The 14,659-nt window shown below is 29.1% G+C and overlaps 1 protein-coding gene across 1 annotated transcript in view; it reads left to right on the forward strand.

The window, feature by feature from the left end:
• The first annotated feature begins 1,328 nt into the window (after positions 1 to 1,328).
• LOC142317859 (orexin receptor type 2-like) overlaps positions 1,329 to 14,659 on the forward strand; it is a 182,007-nt gene continuing 168,676 nt past the window's right edge. Inside the window, exon 1 of the mRNA XM_075354408.1 lies at positions 1,329 to 1,424. Coding sequence (XP_075210523.1) covers positions 1,413 to 1,424 — 12 coding nt within the window. The 5' untranslated portion in view covers positions 1,329 to 1,412. The remainder of the gene's footprint in view (positions 1,425 to 14,659) is intronic.

Consider the following 14,659-nt stretch of genomic DNA (forward strand, 5'->3'; position numbering starts at 1 on the left):
TTTCGCGGCTTTGACCGGTACTTCGACTATGTGTCTCTGGAACGTGGTGTTATGATCTATCCACACCTCTAGATACGTCACTGCAGAATAAGGGTGAGCTAACCTGGTATCTACTCTAAACGAATTCGGAGTCAGATTGCGCCTACCTGTGACTGCGATAACTTGGATCTTCTCGTACGAAAGCTGAAACCTAATCTCTTGCAGGAGCGAGACAATAATATTAATCACCTTATTTTTAAGGTCCCAGGGATGTACCAACTGCCAAGCTATCAGTAAACCTGTCAGGACTGCACCAACGGGAACACAGCCTACTAGGACTTCATCAGATGGATATTAAAATTAGTTTTAATATTGAGCCTTTGTAACACCGCAAGAGGAGAGGCACTGATTTATCTTTCTCATATGGACTGAGGCCATGACTTCAGTGTCCAGAATATCGTCCCACACGGTACAATGTTAAATGTACTGTAATGTAATGTATTTCACATCGAACAGGTCACAGCCGAAATCAAACGGTAATCGTGACTCTAGATATGGCAGTTACCAGGTTATGGTGGCCTTGTCTACCAACCTTCGTCAGAATCACATTTCGGACAGACTTCCAGGATTTTTTTCGTCTGATAACATAGTTAAATGCGTAAACCATGCAACTGGTAAGGAGTTTTAGAACAAGCTGGACCACCTCACAAGTTACCCCGCCCAATCCGGGGCTTTTAGAGTGTTTGTTATTACTACTGGCCACCAGACTTCTTCTATAGTGACCAGTTCTTCTTTTGTTGTGGGGTATCTGCCTGCAATTGTACCTGAGCATAAATAAAAACATTCACTTTTATATATATATATATATATATATATATATACAGATATACATATAGATATACAGAAGAAGTTCATTCCAACTTCTTGTAGGATAGAGAAAATATTTATAAATATTTTAATTGTAAAACCATATATTTTTAAAAATTTGTACATATTATAACTCAATAAATCTTTTTCTCTCACTCACTTATTCTTTCTCTCTCTAGCTGGAACTTTCAAAATGGCTTGTAAATTAAAATTTACATTTATCTACAAAAAAAACATAATTCAACCCAGTTTTGTTTGGAACTATCGAAGTGCAAAATTCAAGTTTCTCTTTTTATTAAAAAATTATTTTATACTTTCACGTCTTTATTAAGAAAAAAGAATTAAACAAATTAGATTAACTACTATTTGTTTATTGAGTTACATAGGTTCTAAAATTGATTATCATAAAAGGGAAATAAAATATTGGTTTGAAAATTAAGTACTCATCTAATTATTTTTCAATTTTTTTCAGGTTGGGCGGCTACATGAAAAGACTTTATAAACAATAATAATTTAACGCTTGGACTTCAACGTTTGTTTTCTGTGGAAATCATCAGACAATTAAAATGAAATTCAAGGTAATTAACTTTTATCTATTTTAAGATTATTCCATTTTACGAAGGAGACATCTTATTATACGATAATAAGACGTTTAATTACCATTTTTAACTTATCTGTAAAATCATAATAAAGTTGAATTTAGCCCATATATTATTTTGCGAACTACTAAGAGCAATATTATCGTTTGAAAAAAAAAAATTCAGGTTGTTTTAAGTTTTATTTTAAAGCGGATTATAATTATTAAATCTAATACTAGGGTAAAATTAAAACTAAATCTCAATTCAAATTTCCTTGTCTTAACGTAAATTAAAAAAAAAAATTTCTTACGTTTTAAACGTAAAAAAATGTTTAATTGATTTAGGTTTTAAGCCTAATATTTTAAATAAAAGGTTAAATACTTATTATTAGTTTACAATTAATTTTCAAATTAGGTATACTGAAAGAGAATTTGGCGTTGATTTAAAATGTTAAATTGTTTTTCACTGTGTCAAAATTACTTAACTCATTCTCTGAAATTGTTTGACTGAATGTGCATATAGGTATCCTAGCACGAAAAACTGATATGCTTTGTTGAAAATATAAAAAAAATTGTCCTATGAACCTAGCTTATTAATATACCTTAATTACGTTTAGTTTTTATATTTTATACTTTATAACTAGTAGATTTTTACATCGATATGTATATATTTTTACCGTTGACGTATTATCAGTAAAATTATCTTTGAATTTATTTCGTTAATGTAAATACATAAAAATAAATACGTTTCAATTAAAAATATATATACAGTACATTAAACGGTAACAAATTTAGATTATAATTCAAAGGAATATAATCAAATTTTAAGAAATATTATTATGAGAAAATTATCTGTTTAACAATCAACAGTAGTATAAGAATGCAAAAATATGTACTTTATTGTATTACGGTATTTAAAAAAGATACTGTTCTTAAAAATAATCAAAAAACAATAACATTATTAAATTAGAAAAAAATCTTCTATTAGTTTTACCCAATTTCAAAAAAACAAGGAAATTCTCATCCCATAATTTTATTTATATGCACAAACACGTCTGCTTGCATTTCTTCCTGCTAAACTGTTATAATATAAATCATAATATAAGTAAAATCTAACAATAATTAAGATCATCTGGTTCATTCATAAATAAGAAAAATAAAAGAATATGACAGGAGATGTTTACATTAAGCAAGAGGACAAAGAAAACAAATGAATCTGAACATACTGCCCGTCAAAAAAGTTCTTTTTTCCTTATAAGAATATGAGAATATCAATATAATTACGTTATAATATGAGGTACATAAATGTTATACTAATACAAATATAAATTATACATTTCAGCAATATAAGAAGATAAAACAAATATATTTATTTTACTTTATTTTATCAATATAATATATAATAGTGGTCAGAAATCATTGGCAATGTTTAGAAGTAGTAATACAATAAGAACAATAATATTAATAACTTTGTAATAATATCCATAAATATATATACTCTTGCAAACTTGTACCTGTAATCTTATAGCAACTAGAATTTCTTTAAATATATTGTTCGTGACCCACCTATTGTGAGAAGAATTGTTCAATGGCTCGAATTACCACGTTACCATTGGCTAAGAAGTTTAAATAATGATGACTTATCGCATCTAATAAATATGTTTGTTGTGTATGTTGTCTCCGTATAATATATATGTACAAGTAAATGTAGTAAAATAATTAGTCTTATAGAGTAGAGTGTTAGAACATTAAGAGCATATGAGTAAGATGTAAATATATTGATATACTTGTAAATACGGAATATTACATTATAATAATGCATAACATTTATGACCATAATATAAATCACAATTGAAAGCATGTTAATAAAATACAATAGATTAATTACAATAATAAAGTATAACATTATTCAATAAAATTTTTATTTTAGAAATATTGTTAATTAGTAACATGTGAAAGGTTTTTTTTTAATAAACAATATTCAATTAATTGTCAGCTACTGGCAGCAAACACAACTTATCCACAGGTCTTCAGAGCTGACCATTAGCATTCGTTAAATCGACGACTCGAACCGGACCTGAATAAACGTTAGTGATAATTTCGAATTTCCATTGCATTAGTGAATAGTTCTCTAAGTAGAATGCAATACACTGGAAATGCTTACGACCTAGGCGGTTAATTTCATTTTCATTGTAATTCGGTTCAGGTAAAGACATACGTGGACAACTGATAAGAAAATGTCTAGACGGTAGTGGTTCTGGGTCCCTTTGATCTGTAGTAACAGTAAAAATGGGACGTGAATTAAAACAGGCTTCAACCTGTGTTGCAACCGTACACAGTTCTTCAATGTACAGGGTTGTTTGTCCTACTACTGGACGTAGATGATATTTTATGATTTTAATTGCGCTCTCCCATAAGCTTACAAAATGGGACGAATGAAGTGGAATAAATGACCACGATGTATTTTGTTTGGATAAAAAGAGTTGAATGTTTGATTTTAAATTTTCCGAATTTAAGAATTTAAATAAATCATACAAAATATTTTAGACAGAACGGAAGTTGGAACCATCGAAAAAGGTTAGGGTAGAAATACCTCTTCGTAAAATAAATCTCTTGAAGATTGCGATAAACGATTGTGTAGTCAAATCCGAGACTAATTCTAAACGAATTACCTTGGTATTAAGGCATATAGAAAGTGCGATACAAGATTTACGTAAGGGTTTGGAACGCTGCCATGACGAATCGTAAGTGGAACTCCATATTCTATTGCACAGACGAGTGCACTAGTATATTGCACGGACGAATGGACGAGAAGGTACTACTCTGAAAGGTGGTGACTGACCGAGTCTTTGCATTTCGTTAAAAAGGAAAAACAATTCAAACATTTATAAATGACTGATGAAATGCTTGTTTTAGCATTTACGATCCAGTATTTCTGGAGCAATGAATGATCCGTCAATTGTATACCAGAATGTAAAAGACGTAAATGCTCAGCAGTAATAATTAATTTAGTTATATTTGCCTTTTAGTGAAGAATAATAATATGTTTAGCTTGAAAATTATAAAGAGTGTTAATCTACCTCCCACTCGTAATAGTCCTAAATCATCCAGAAACGGGTAAAGTGAAATGTTTTTCCTTGGTTAGAAATAGTTTGTTTCTAAGTTTATTTATTTCATTATGTTGTGACTGCTTTATGAAAAAGGTAAGGGTTTGATTTAATTCCGTTGTAGTTATATGATCATGATTCGTTCGGATTGATTTAAGTTAAGATATGGTGAATAAATCGGAAGCAAAAGCTTACTGTGCGAATTAGCTTGTAGAAAAATGAATCTGTTAAATCTTTTCGAGTGTGGATTTAATCAATACATATATTAAAAAATTAGGTCATTCAAGAATTTCACTTTTAAACAATGGTAAATTGATAGGTTGCAATTGTAATTTTTTAGTAGTTGTGTTAAAAGTAGTTAAAAGTAGTGTTAAAAGTTGTGTTTTTAGTAGTAAAACTAACATCCTATGTTGCATAAATTTTCCTCGACCTGTTCTAGATCTAAAGGCAAACTATCATCATCAACGTCCGATTATAATTGTATATGAATGGAATCATATTTACTGTGAAAATCAAGCAGATTTCGTAATTTGACTTGCAAAGCGTAGCTGTTATCTTATGACGCATCAAATTTATCCGCGAATATTTCAATTCTTTTAACAGCAGCCTTAGTTTATTTTCTTTTTCTTAATAACTGTTCTTTATCCATAATGATTAAAATAACTAATATGGCCAAATACAAAGTAAAACTAAATTACACAAATAGTATTATATAGATAATGGTGTTAACGTAAATTACGAAGCCAAATTCAATGTAGTGATGAAAACACCAAAATAATATTTTCATTCATTCATAAGTTTGTTATTATTATTATTATTATTGTTATTGAAGATCACCGATGAAGATTGGATTTGCCATGCTGCAGTCTATTTTTATATATCACAATATTAGAACTACACATGTAGCTGATATTTAAGATGATTATTTAATTAGCCGATCTTATCCGTATTTTTTTAATATCCGGCCCGGAGGATCTAAAATAATGTACAATAATTTCAGCCGAGGAACAATTCATTGGTTGTGTTAACTGTATACATTAAGTAACGCAGGACTAACCAATTATTCACTTCCTTTATTTACTGTCAATATGTACACTTCATTAATTATAAATTGGAAGGTGTTACAATAATTTATGTTTTTAGTTAAGTTCACATTTATTCACATTTTAAATTTGTCTACCTAGAAAAATAAAAATTTTGTGATCTTGCTAATATATCTTAAAAGGAAAGGTAAATTCATATAATTAGTTCTAATTAAGATCAGCTGGTTCATTAATAAATAAGAAGAAAGAATATGACAAGAGATGTTTACATTAAGCAAGAGGTCAAAGAACACAAATGAATCTGAACAGTATAGACCTGATCTTAACTTCTACATTCGTTTCAATGGTTTGCTGATTTCATCCAGTAATCTTTTTAATAATATAATTTTGTATATTGCAGGATCTTTCACTTTTTACCCTGTTGTATGGTTGCCATTCTAGAATTTTTCCAATCAATCTTCGTTTGTCCATTCTTGCTACACAATTGCCCATTATTACCTAAAATAGTTAAAACAGTTTTCCACTTCCTCTTACTCCAGTTTGCGATCTTATGCAAAAGGTTCTTTTTTTAATATAATTTTATATTACTCTTGAAATTAATTTCTACATTGCTCTCTGGGCGTTCTGAAACCCCTGTATTATTCCCTTACATATTAGCCAGGTTTGTTAGAGGTAGGTAAACAAAAGTGCTATAATATATATTGATAAGTTTTCTCTATTTTCTTAATTTTTATTTAATTTCCTTACTTATCTTACTTAGTAATAATATTCTGTTTAATTTTCCAAAACTCAATAATATTTTATTTTTATTTCATTCTTTGTACTTTTCCTTTTTTCAGATTTACTTTCTGTCCAAAATTTACTTAGGTGTTAACTTATACATTAAGATTCTTACTGAATTTTAATTCCCTACAATTATCTTCATTTTTCATCTACTCTAATGTTTATCAGCATTCATTTAAAAACCTCTTCTTGAGATAATATATTTATATTCTCAGTCATTAAAATTTGAAATCTGTTTATAAATACAAGCTTGATATCATCTGTAATACTTTCAATATGTTTTTGTTTCCATTTCTATTGTTAAATTACATGTACAAAAGCCGTTGTGAATAATTTGATTGAAGTAGTGTTATTACTTTTTAATTGTAAACTAACAGTATTCCAAAATGAATTTTCTTGATATTGCCTTTTATTTATCTCTACAAATGGATTTATGTACGTCTCCTAGATCCCTAAAACCATTCTGGAAACATTTAAAAACTTAGATCGAGTCAAACGCTTTCTCATAGTCTATACCGCTAAATGTAAAGGCATGTGTTATTTTTGTTATATTTTGAAGTCAGAATATTTAATGTATGAATGTGATCAGATATTCCAAATATTTTTCTGCAGGCTGTTTTGCACGTGTATAAATGCTGCTCAGTTTATTCTGTAACCATTAAGCAATAATTTTAGTAAATTAGTTATAATTATGTGATAACATAATCTTATTATTCTGAAAATGCACCAGTTTTAATTATTTTATATCAAAATCTGATCGTAACATTGTAATTTTTTTCAGATAATTTGAACCGTATTTTACATTGTTAGAGAAAAGATTTTATTAACTACATAGAGAATATAAAGTTACTAGCATTTACCATTTTTGTGATCATTGTATACGGTATAGGATTTTTAGAAAATAATAATCTATAACTTGATATTACTATCATTTTTATAATAGTATATATGAGCAGGGATTCAAGGAAATTTATGTTTAAAAAAAACATGTTTCCACAATCCGCGGAGCCTAGCAATCTTGGTAGCAATTTCTTTTCTTCCTACTCTACAGTACTTTTTTTATATTTATTTGAACGCTGGAAATATGTCTTTATATTATTTTGAACAGTTTATTCATACAAATAATGCTTATTTATAGGTTTATCCAAATTTATACATAAATAAAAATATAAATAAAACTAAAATATTTGTAATAAATTTAAAAAAATAATAACTTCAACGAAAGTAATTTTTTTCTTTACACTGCAACTTTTGTTAAAAGTAGTAAATTGGTGGTGGTAGCTATTAATATGTGTCAACTTTTTAAATTTAGAAAAAAATTAAATTTTTTTTACTTACATTTCTAACCTATATTTCTTAGTTTAAATTTATATTCCCTCGTTTTGAAAAAATCTTGTAACATTTAATCAGACTCTTTTATTTTATAGAGTGAGACTTGAAACAGAACTATTAATAACTTTGTGATTCAGAAAGGACTTCACAACTATAAGAGCATATAAAAGTTTACTAAGATAACTTATAGATTCAGTTGAGATCTCATTTCATACAAAACCACATCAATTTTGTCACCCAACATTCAATCTGGTTCGATATGGCTTCTATATGCGACATACAGCATACTTGAAATCGATTTCATTCCAAATTGTAGCTAGGAAGTCAAGCGTTACTTCTGCAGCCGGGGCGTTAATTCGAAGTCTTACCTCAACAAGATTCAGCAGACAAAGGTGATAAATAAACCCGATCTTTAACGAAACCCCCTCAACAAAAAAATTCTAGCGGGGTCAAATCTGGGGAGCGAAGTGGCAATGGAATTGGATCTTCTCTACCAATCCACCGACCTGGGAATCGAGTACAAAGAAAATGTCGGACTTCTAGGCGGTAGCGATGTGGTGCCCAGTCTTGTTAATAGTAATGGCGTCCATCTTGATTATCATCGTCTAACTAAGGAATTAGAAGATTTTGAAGCATGTCCAAATAAATGGTACTATTTACGATTGCCTTCTGAAAGAACAGGCCGTTTTGTTTGGAAGTAGAACAACCTCTCTCAAGGATGGTGCCAAGAATAAATTTTATGCCTACTAGGAGGTTTGCTATCGTACTTTATACGAAAAATATATTGAACTGCAGTCGCTGACTGTAAATCGTGAAAAAAAACACACAACGCGCACGTTCCGCACCAGTACATATATTAATTTTGTCAAAATTGGTAACAACGCCGGTGGGTAAATTTGGTACTAATGAACTACGTGAGTAAAAACTTGCTGTGATTTTCTAAGAAATGACATCTCAACTGAATCTATAAATTATCTCCATAAAGTTTTATATGTTTTAAAGTTGTGAAATCCTTTTTAATCACCCGGTATTAAAAGATTAATGTAAGGTAATGTTATCAAGATAAATTATTCCTGAAAGATTCCTTTTTAATCTTAGTTTTACCAGTATATACAATTATGCAGCTGTATTTAAGATGTTGAAATATAAACGAAAAATATAGGCTTGTTAGAAAACTCGGAAGTTCAATGGCCTTACTTCTTAGAAAACAAGGATTCTGACAAGAAATTTATCATTGATGTGTAGATAATTTAAAGAAAATCATGTTAATCCAGATATGTTTTTGGAAAATGTTGATTCGATTACTCCATAAGATCAAGATTAAAGATTGAGATGTAAGAGTTTTTTTTTAATATTCAAACGTATAAAAGACTGCAATGATTTTAAGCAAAAGAAATTGTTCGATAAATAGGAATTTAATTTCAGAGATAAAGAATGTAATTACTTTGCAACACCGATTCCTAATGAAGAGATAATTAAGTTTCATGCAATTTAATTATAAGAGATAATAGGAATATGAATTCTGATTTCATAAGAAAGCTACCTATTGTAATGGGTACCATGATTCGACTTCCAGAAAATTTCGACATATCTATATATATATATATATTTCACTATCTTCTGGACACGATAACTGCCGTAATTTTGCGCCAATCACTTTCAAATTAATAGATAAAATATAACAACCAAACTCGGTCTAGTTCGTTAATAGGTGAAATCGGACCACGGGAGTGGAAATGGGGGCTTTATCGAAAAAAAATCGCTATAACTTTCTTATAAAGTAAAATATCGAATTCCCTTAAAGTTCCTACTTTCTTTGGATAAGGGCCTAAAACTTATCTAAGTAAATTTTTTTGATATCGCCAACCATTGCCTTAGGGGGTGAAAAAAATGGGGTTTCGAAGAAAAAATAATACCTTCCTTAATTGGCACAGTATCGAATCTGTTTAAAGTAGTCAGTCGTTAGTCATGTAAACATTACCTAAAACTTTTGTCTGAAACAATTTTTGATACGATCAACAATAACCTATTCTCTACGATAATAAACGTGAAATTCAGTTTTATTTTATGTTCTTATTTAGTGAGCAGTAAGCTTCAACAGAATTTGAATACATTGATATGACTTTGTAATCGAAGCACAAGAAAATGAGCCCTATCTAGTCAAATTTTCAAGTAAAGATTTTAAAAGTAATATTTTGTTTGAAATTTTAAACGCGTTGTTTCTTTTTAAAGACTCTTTTGTAACGTATTATTATTTATAGTATTAAGTATTTCAATTTTTATAATGATTAATGATTTAATTTTCATGATCACTATGTTGTTGTTCACTCATATTAGAAATAAATATTAAGAGTTTAATTTACCATTAAGTTTTCCCTTCCTGAAAGAATGTAGATGCTTTGTGTAACTTTGTTTATGTTCGTTTGAGATTTTACAAAGTTCCTTTTTATTACGAACAGATGTGTTATTGATAGGATATGTCATAGAAATAATGCCACTGCCTCTAAGAATTTTATTTTAGAGAAACTTAAAAATTTTACGAAATTTTTTAATAAATAAATAAAACGCAGATGAAAACTTAAAAAAGGAGGTTTTAAGATAACCTCAAATATGAAATATTCCAAATTATAAACAACAAAATACTTACAAAAAATAAGGTACTGACTACTAACAAAATTGTTATATTTTTTATAAATCACATTACATAACACAACACTTTTAACTGAACAAAATAGCAAACATTTTCGGCTGAAAACAATTACTGTGAAAAATATCACTTATATTTCTAAGAGGTTTTTTAAAGTAAAAAAAAAAAAAAATGTTTATATCGAGTAAGTAAATTGTATAAAACACTTGTTATTAATTACACCGATATACTAGTTAATTTAATAAAATTTTTTGTTCCTCATTACGATAAACGAATTCAACAAAAAATTGATGTTTAAAAACTATCCAAAAATGTACGGTTTTAAAAATAAATATAATACATTATTTTAAAATAATTTGGTAATTATTTACATTAAGTAAATTAAAAGTTTTTTTTGCTATAAAATCTGATATAGTACATTAGTATTTTAATGAATAAGATGAGATGGATAAGTTAACTGAAAATATAGCACAGTGAAAAGATATTCGCATTACAATGAAGATAAATAATTCCTCACGAGAATGTATTTTTGTTTCGCATACAATACATTACTTTTCATCCATCCCTAAACACAAAAATCTGAAAGTGTTAGATCAGACGATCTTGGTGGCCAGGAATATGGATCTTTAGGATCAATCCGTTTTTCAAGGTATAAGTGAGTGTAAACGGCACAGGAGAAGTGGGAGTACTATTTTTTTTTACGAAAGTGCAAGTAGACCTCAGAAAATAATTGGCCAAGTAACACGAACGGTCCAAACAGTTGATTGTGAAGAAGGCCTCGCCGCATATTGACGATAAATTGGTGTTGAAATTTCCCTTCCATTGTTTCAAGTGGATCTACTTCTGCGCATGAATGCTCATGGCGTAAGTTGTTGACACCATATCGAGTAAAATTTGCCTCTTCGGTAAACAAAACATACTTGAAGAATCGTCTGTTTGTATTCCACCAGTTGCAGAATTCCAGGCAAAGCGGACCAACTCCTATGTGTAGTTGTTGAACTGGCTGTTTATGATAAGGATAAAACTTGTTTTGTTTCCTCCAAACCAATGAATGTGAAACTCCGATCCAGTTAGGAAGACCACATGTACTGACATCTTGATTGCGCTGAGCTGAATTGACGATAAATAACAGTGTCTTATTGGATAGATCGTTCGTAGCTGGTACGAATACTAGGTAGTGAACATGTTTCCCGAAGATTACGAAAAGTCACGCTAATTGTTTTGGGATCTGTAATCGTGCGATTCAGAAAACATATTTCATATTTTACTACAGAAGCTGTTGGATTACGATTGCACACACCCAAAATAAATATCAAATCAGCGGATTCTTCTGTTGTAAAGAAATAAGGCTTACTTAGATTTCAACCGGTCAAGTTCAAACTAAAATGTACAGAAAAAGTTCGCTAACGATAGCACAGTTCACATTACCCAATATACTTAATGTACCTCACAGAGTAATTTAAATACTGATACATAATTACCCATTGCTGATCAGCGGTTGTTATTTTACTATCGACTAATAAATAATAATTTTTCAATTTGTTTTTTTTCTTTTTACAGTTGTGTAATTTTAATTTTTTTAATTTTTTAACAAACATTTTTAATAGTAAATTTGGTTTTACAAATTTTTCACATCACCAAAAAAAATGTGGCTTTTCTTTACATTAAATAAGTTCTATTTTGACAACTGTAGTAATATCCGCTTTCTAAATAGAATCTGATTTTTTCTGACTTTTATTTGTTTCATTCAACTTATCTTACACCATTTTGTTAAAAATTAAATTTCCTTGAAGTTTTGCTTAAGTAGCCTTTTGTATTTATTAACCGTTTAAAGTCATTATACGTCAAACATAAAAACAAGTTTTTTACACTAATTTTTCTGTTTTCATCCCAGATTTCTCTAACACAACTACAAATATGATTGTGGGAACAATTTTATTCAATTTTTCAGATTAAGTATCAAAGAAATCATTAATTCCACTATATAATTAACGTTCTAAAAATTTCAGTAAAATTAACGTAAAAATTTCAGTAACGTTCCAAAAATTTCACCGAAGTAGTTGAAGTCCAAGCGATTCTTTCATTAGCCGTAACTCGCAAACGAAGGATTTTAGGACATGTATTTATATCAACATTTTCCATTATTTTTACGAGTAGAATAGGTTATGAAAGTCCCGGCAGAACTTCGCGATACACTGTTTATATATATATATATATACATTTAAAATTAATATACTTACTATATTTTACAACAATTAATTAAATTCCCTAAGAAACCATGTGAGATCTCCACTTCTGTTTACTAAATTATTAAAAGAGCATTTCGTTTTCTCAAAATTTAAAACTATATATAAATTAAAAACGTGTTGGCAACTTGAAAGTTTACCACAAGTAATATAGTCCTTTGATAAAATAATAGTTTAGATCTAAAAAACAATTACTCGAGTGACGTTTCCAGATAAGGGAACTGAATATTTGTTTTACCTTAAGAAGACAAAGTCGGCCTACATCTGCTGTAGGGACAACATCTGTTTAACATTCGTTAGCTAATTTCCCTAGAGAAATTTTAGGCCAGTTTTCCCTAAACTCACGTAAACTAACAATACATTATTGAACCGTCTCAACATAAACTCAATTGACTGGAGTTAACTCTACTGATGATTGTATTTGTTACTTTATATAAGTAGTATATTCACAGTTAAATGAAATTGATTTCTTTTTATCTTATAATTTATTCTCTTGCAATCCTTTTTTTGTTTTAAACAACATATTAAGGAAAATACTTTCTAGTTAACAGAGTGAAGGATGAAATAGATTAAAACTGAAAAGTAACAAGTAAACATAAAATCTATGATAATGGCCTTTTTGCTGGTAACACTGCATTTAAATGAGCATTACGATTTATGTACTTAGAATGATGATTACGTGAAGATTTGTTTCACTTTGCATAAATAAAGAATAAAATATATTCTACTGAGGAATCTCCTATGCAGTCGTAATTTAAATTTCTCCACCACCCGGGCGAAACCACATATTTGTGTCCTATGAAAATCGGTTTCTGTGGTTTATTTCAAATAAAACTCAAAAAAATAGTCCTGAGTAATACAAGATTATTTGTTAAAAGATGATTATCCTTCATGCTGACTTTTCAGCTAATTCATGTTCATTCATCAGATTAGTTGACTCTCCAACTAAACTTTTTCTGCGTAGAAAATAAATTAGTTTTTAAATTATTATTTTTTAATCTCTGTATAGGTTGGCAAAAATTCTGTCTTAAGATACAATGGTGTATTAAGATTTTTAAGGGTTCTAATCATGGTCAGGCATGGGATTTTTCGTACACTAACAAACTTTCCACCAGGCTAATGACCATAGCTGTTGATGTCCGCTCTTTAATAACTATAAAATTGCTAAGAGGAAAATACTCAAGACTGTCTAAGTTCCAAAGCCACAATCTTTAAGAGAAAATCATGAGAATTTAAGATGTAAGTAAACGAAGAATTTTAGACGGTGAAAAACGTGATCGAGTGATTTTACTGATCAAACATAAATATTCCCGACAGCTATACACAAAGTTGTAATTGTCCAGTCCATTTTCAATAGATCTTATTCTTTTTAACAATTATGGGTACGTTTCCTGCATTAAAGGCAACAAAATTTGATCAAGGTTTTTATACGAAATCTTAAATTGGTGCAAAAACGTTTTCTCTTATTAAAATATATTCATACGTCGTTGCAAGGTATGAATAATTTGCCATTGGATAATCATTAAAAATTTAATAAGTATATATAATTTATTTGAAATCATTAGGTCTCATTAATATTTCTTTATATTTACTCAATCAGCAAATTATGTTGTTAGCTAGAAATTTGAAGGAATTGCGCAAAAAAATATTTTAACTGATTGTTTTTGGAAATGATAACTGAGTTTTTCTATATTGGTAGTATAGAAAAATTGATATGAGGAACACCGATTAAGTAATGTCAAATAAAATGTACAAAAATTACTAGAATGTATTTAGCAGTACCATAAATTCGTTCACTTGCACAAGAATCTCATATTCCATACCATTAACCGATTTGCCTATTTGCTTAAAAAATAGGGGAAAGGAAAATATGTTCTCTTCATTTCTATCACTTTCATGATAGCAATAGTATATAGTAACAAAAGTAACAGCATAAGTTCCGGTTTGAATTTTACAGTAGCGCATATTCGTGAGGCAAGTTATATTAGGAATTAAATATTACATATTTTGCATAGATCTTTTTTTTGTGTTCACTTTAGAACTCTCTGCGAGACTATTTGTAATGTAATAAATTTTGA

The sequence above is a fragment of the Lycorma delicatula genome, chromosome 1, assembly GCF_047948215.1.
Source record: "Lycorma delicatula isolate Av1 chromosome 1, ASM4794821v1, whole genome shotgun sequence".
NCBI classification, from domain to species: domain Eukaryota; kingdom Metazoa; phylum Arthropoda; class Insecta; order Hemiptera; family Fulgoridae; genus Lycorma; species Lycorma delicatula.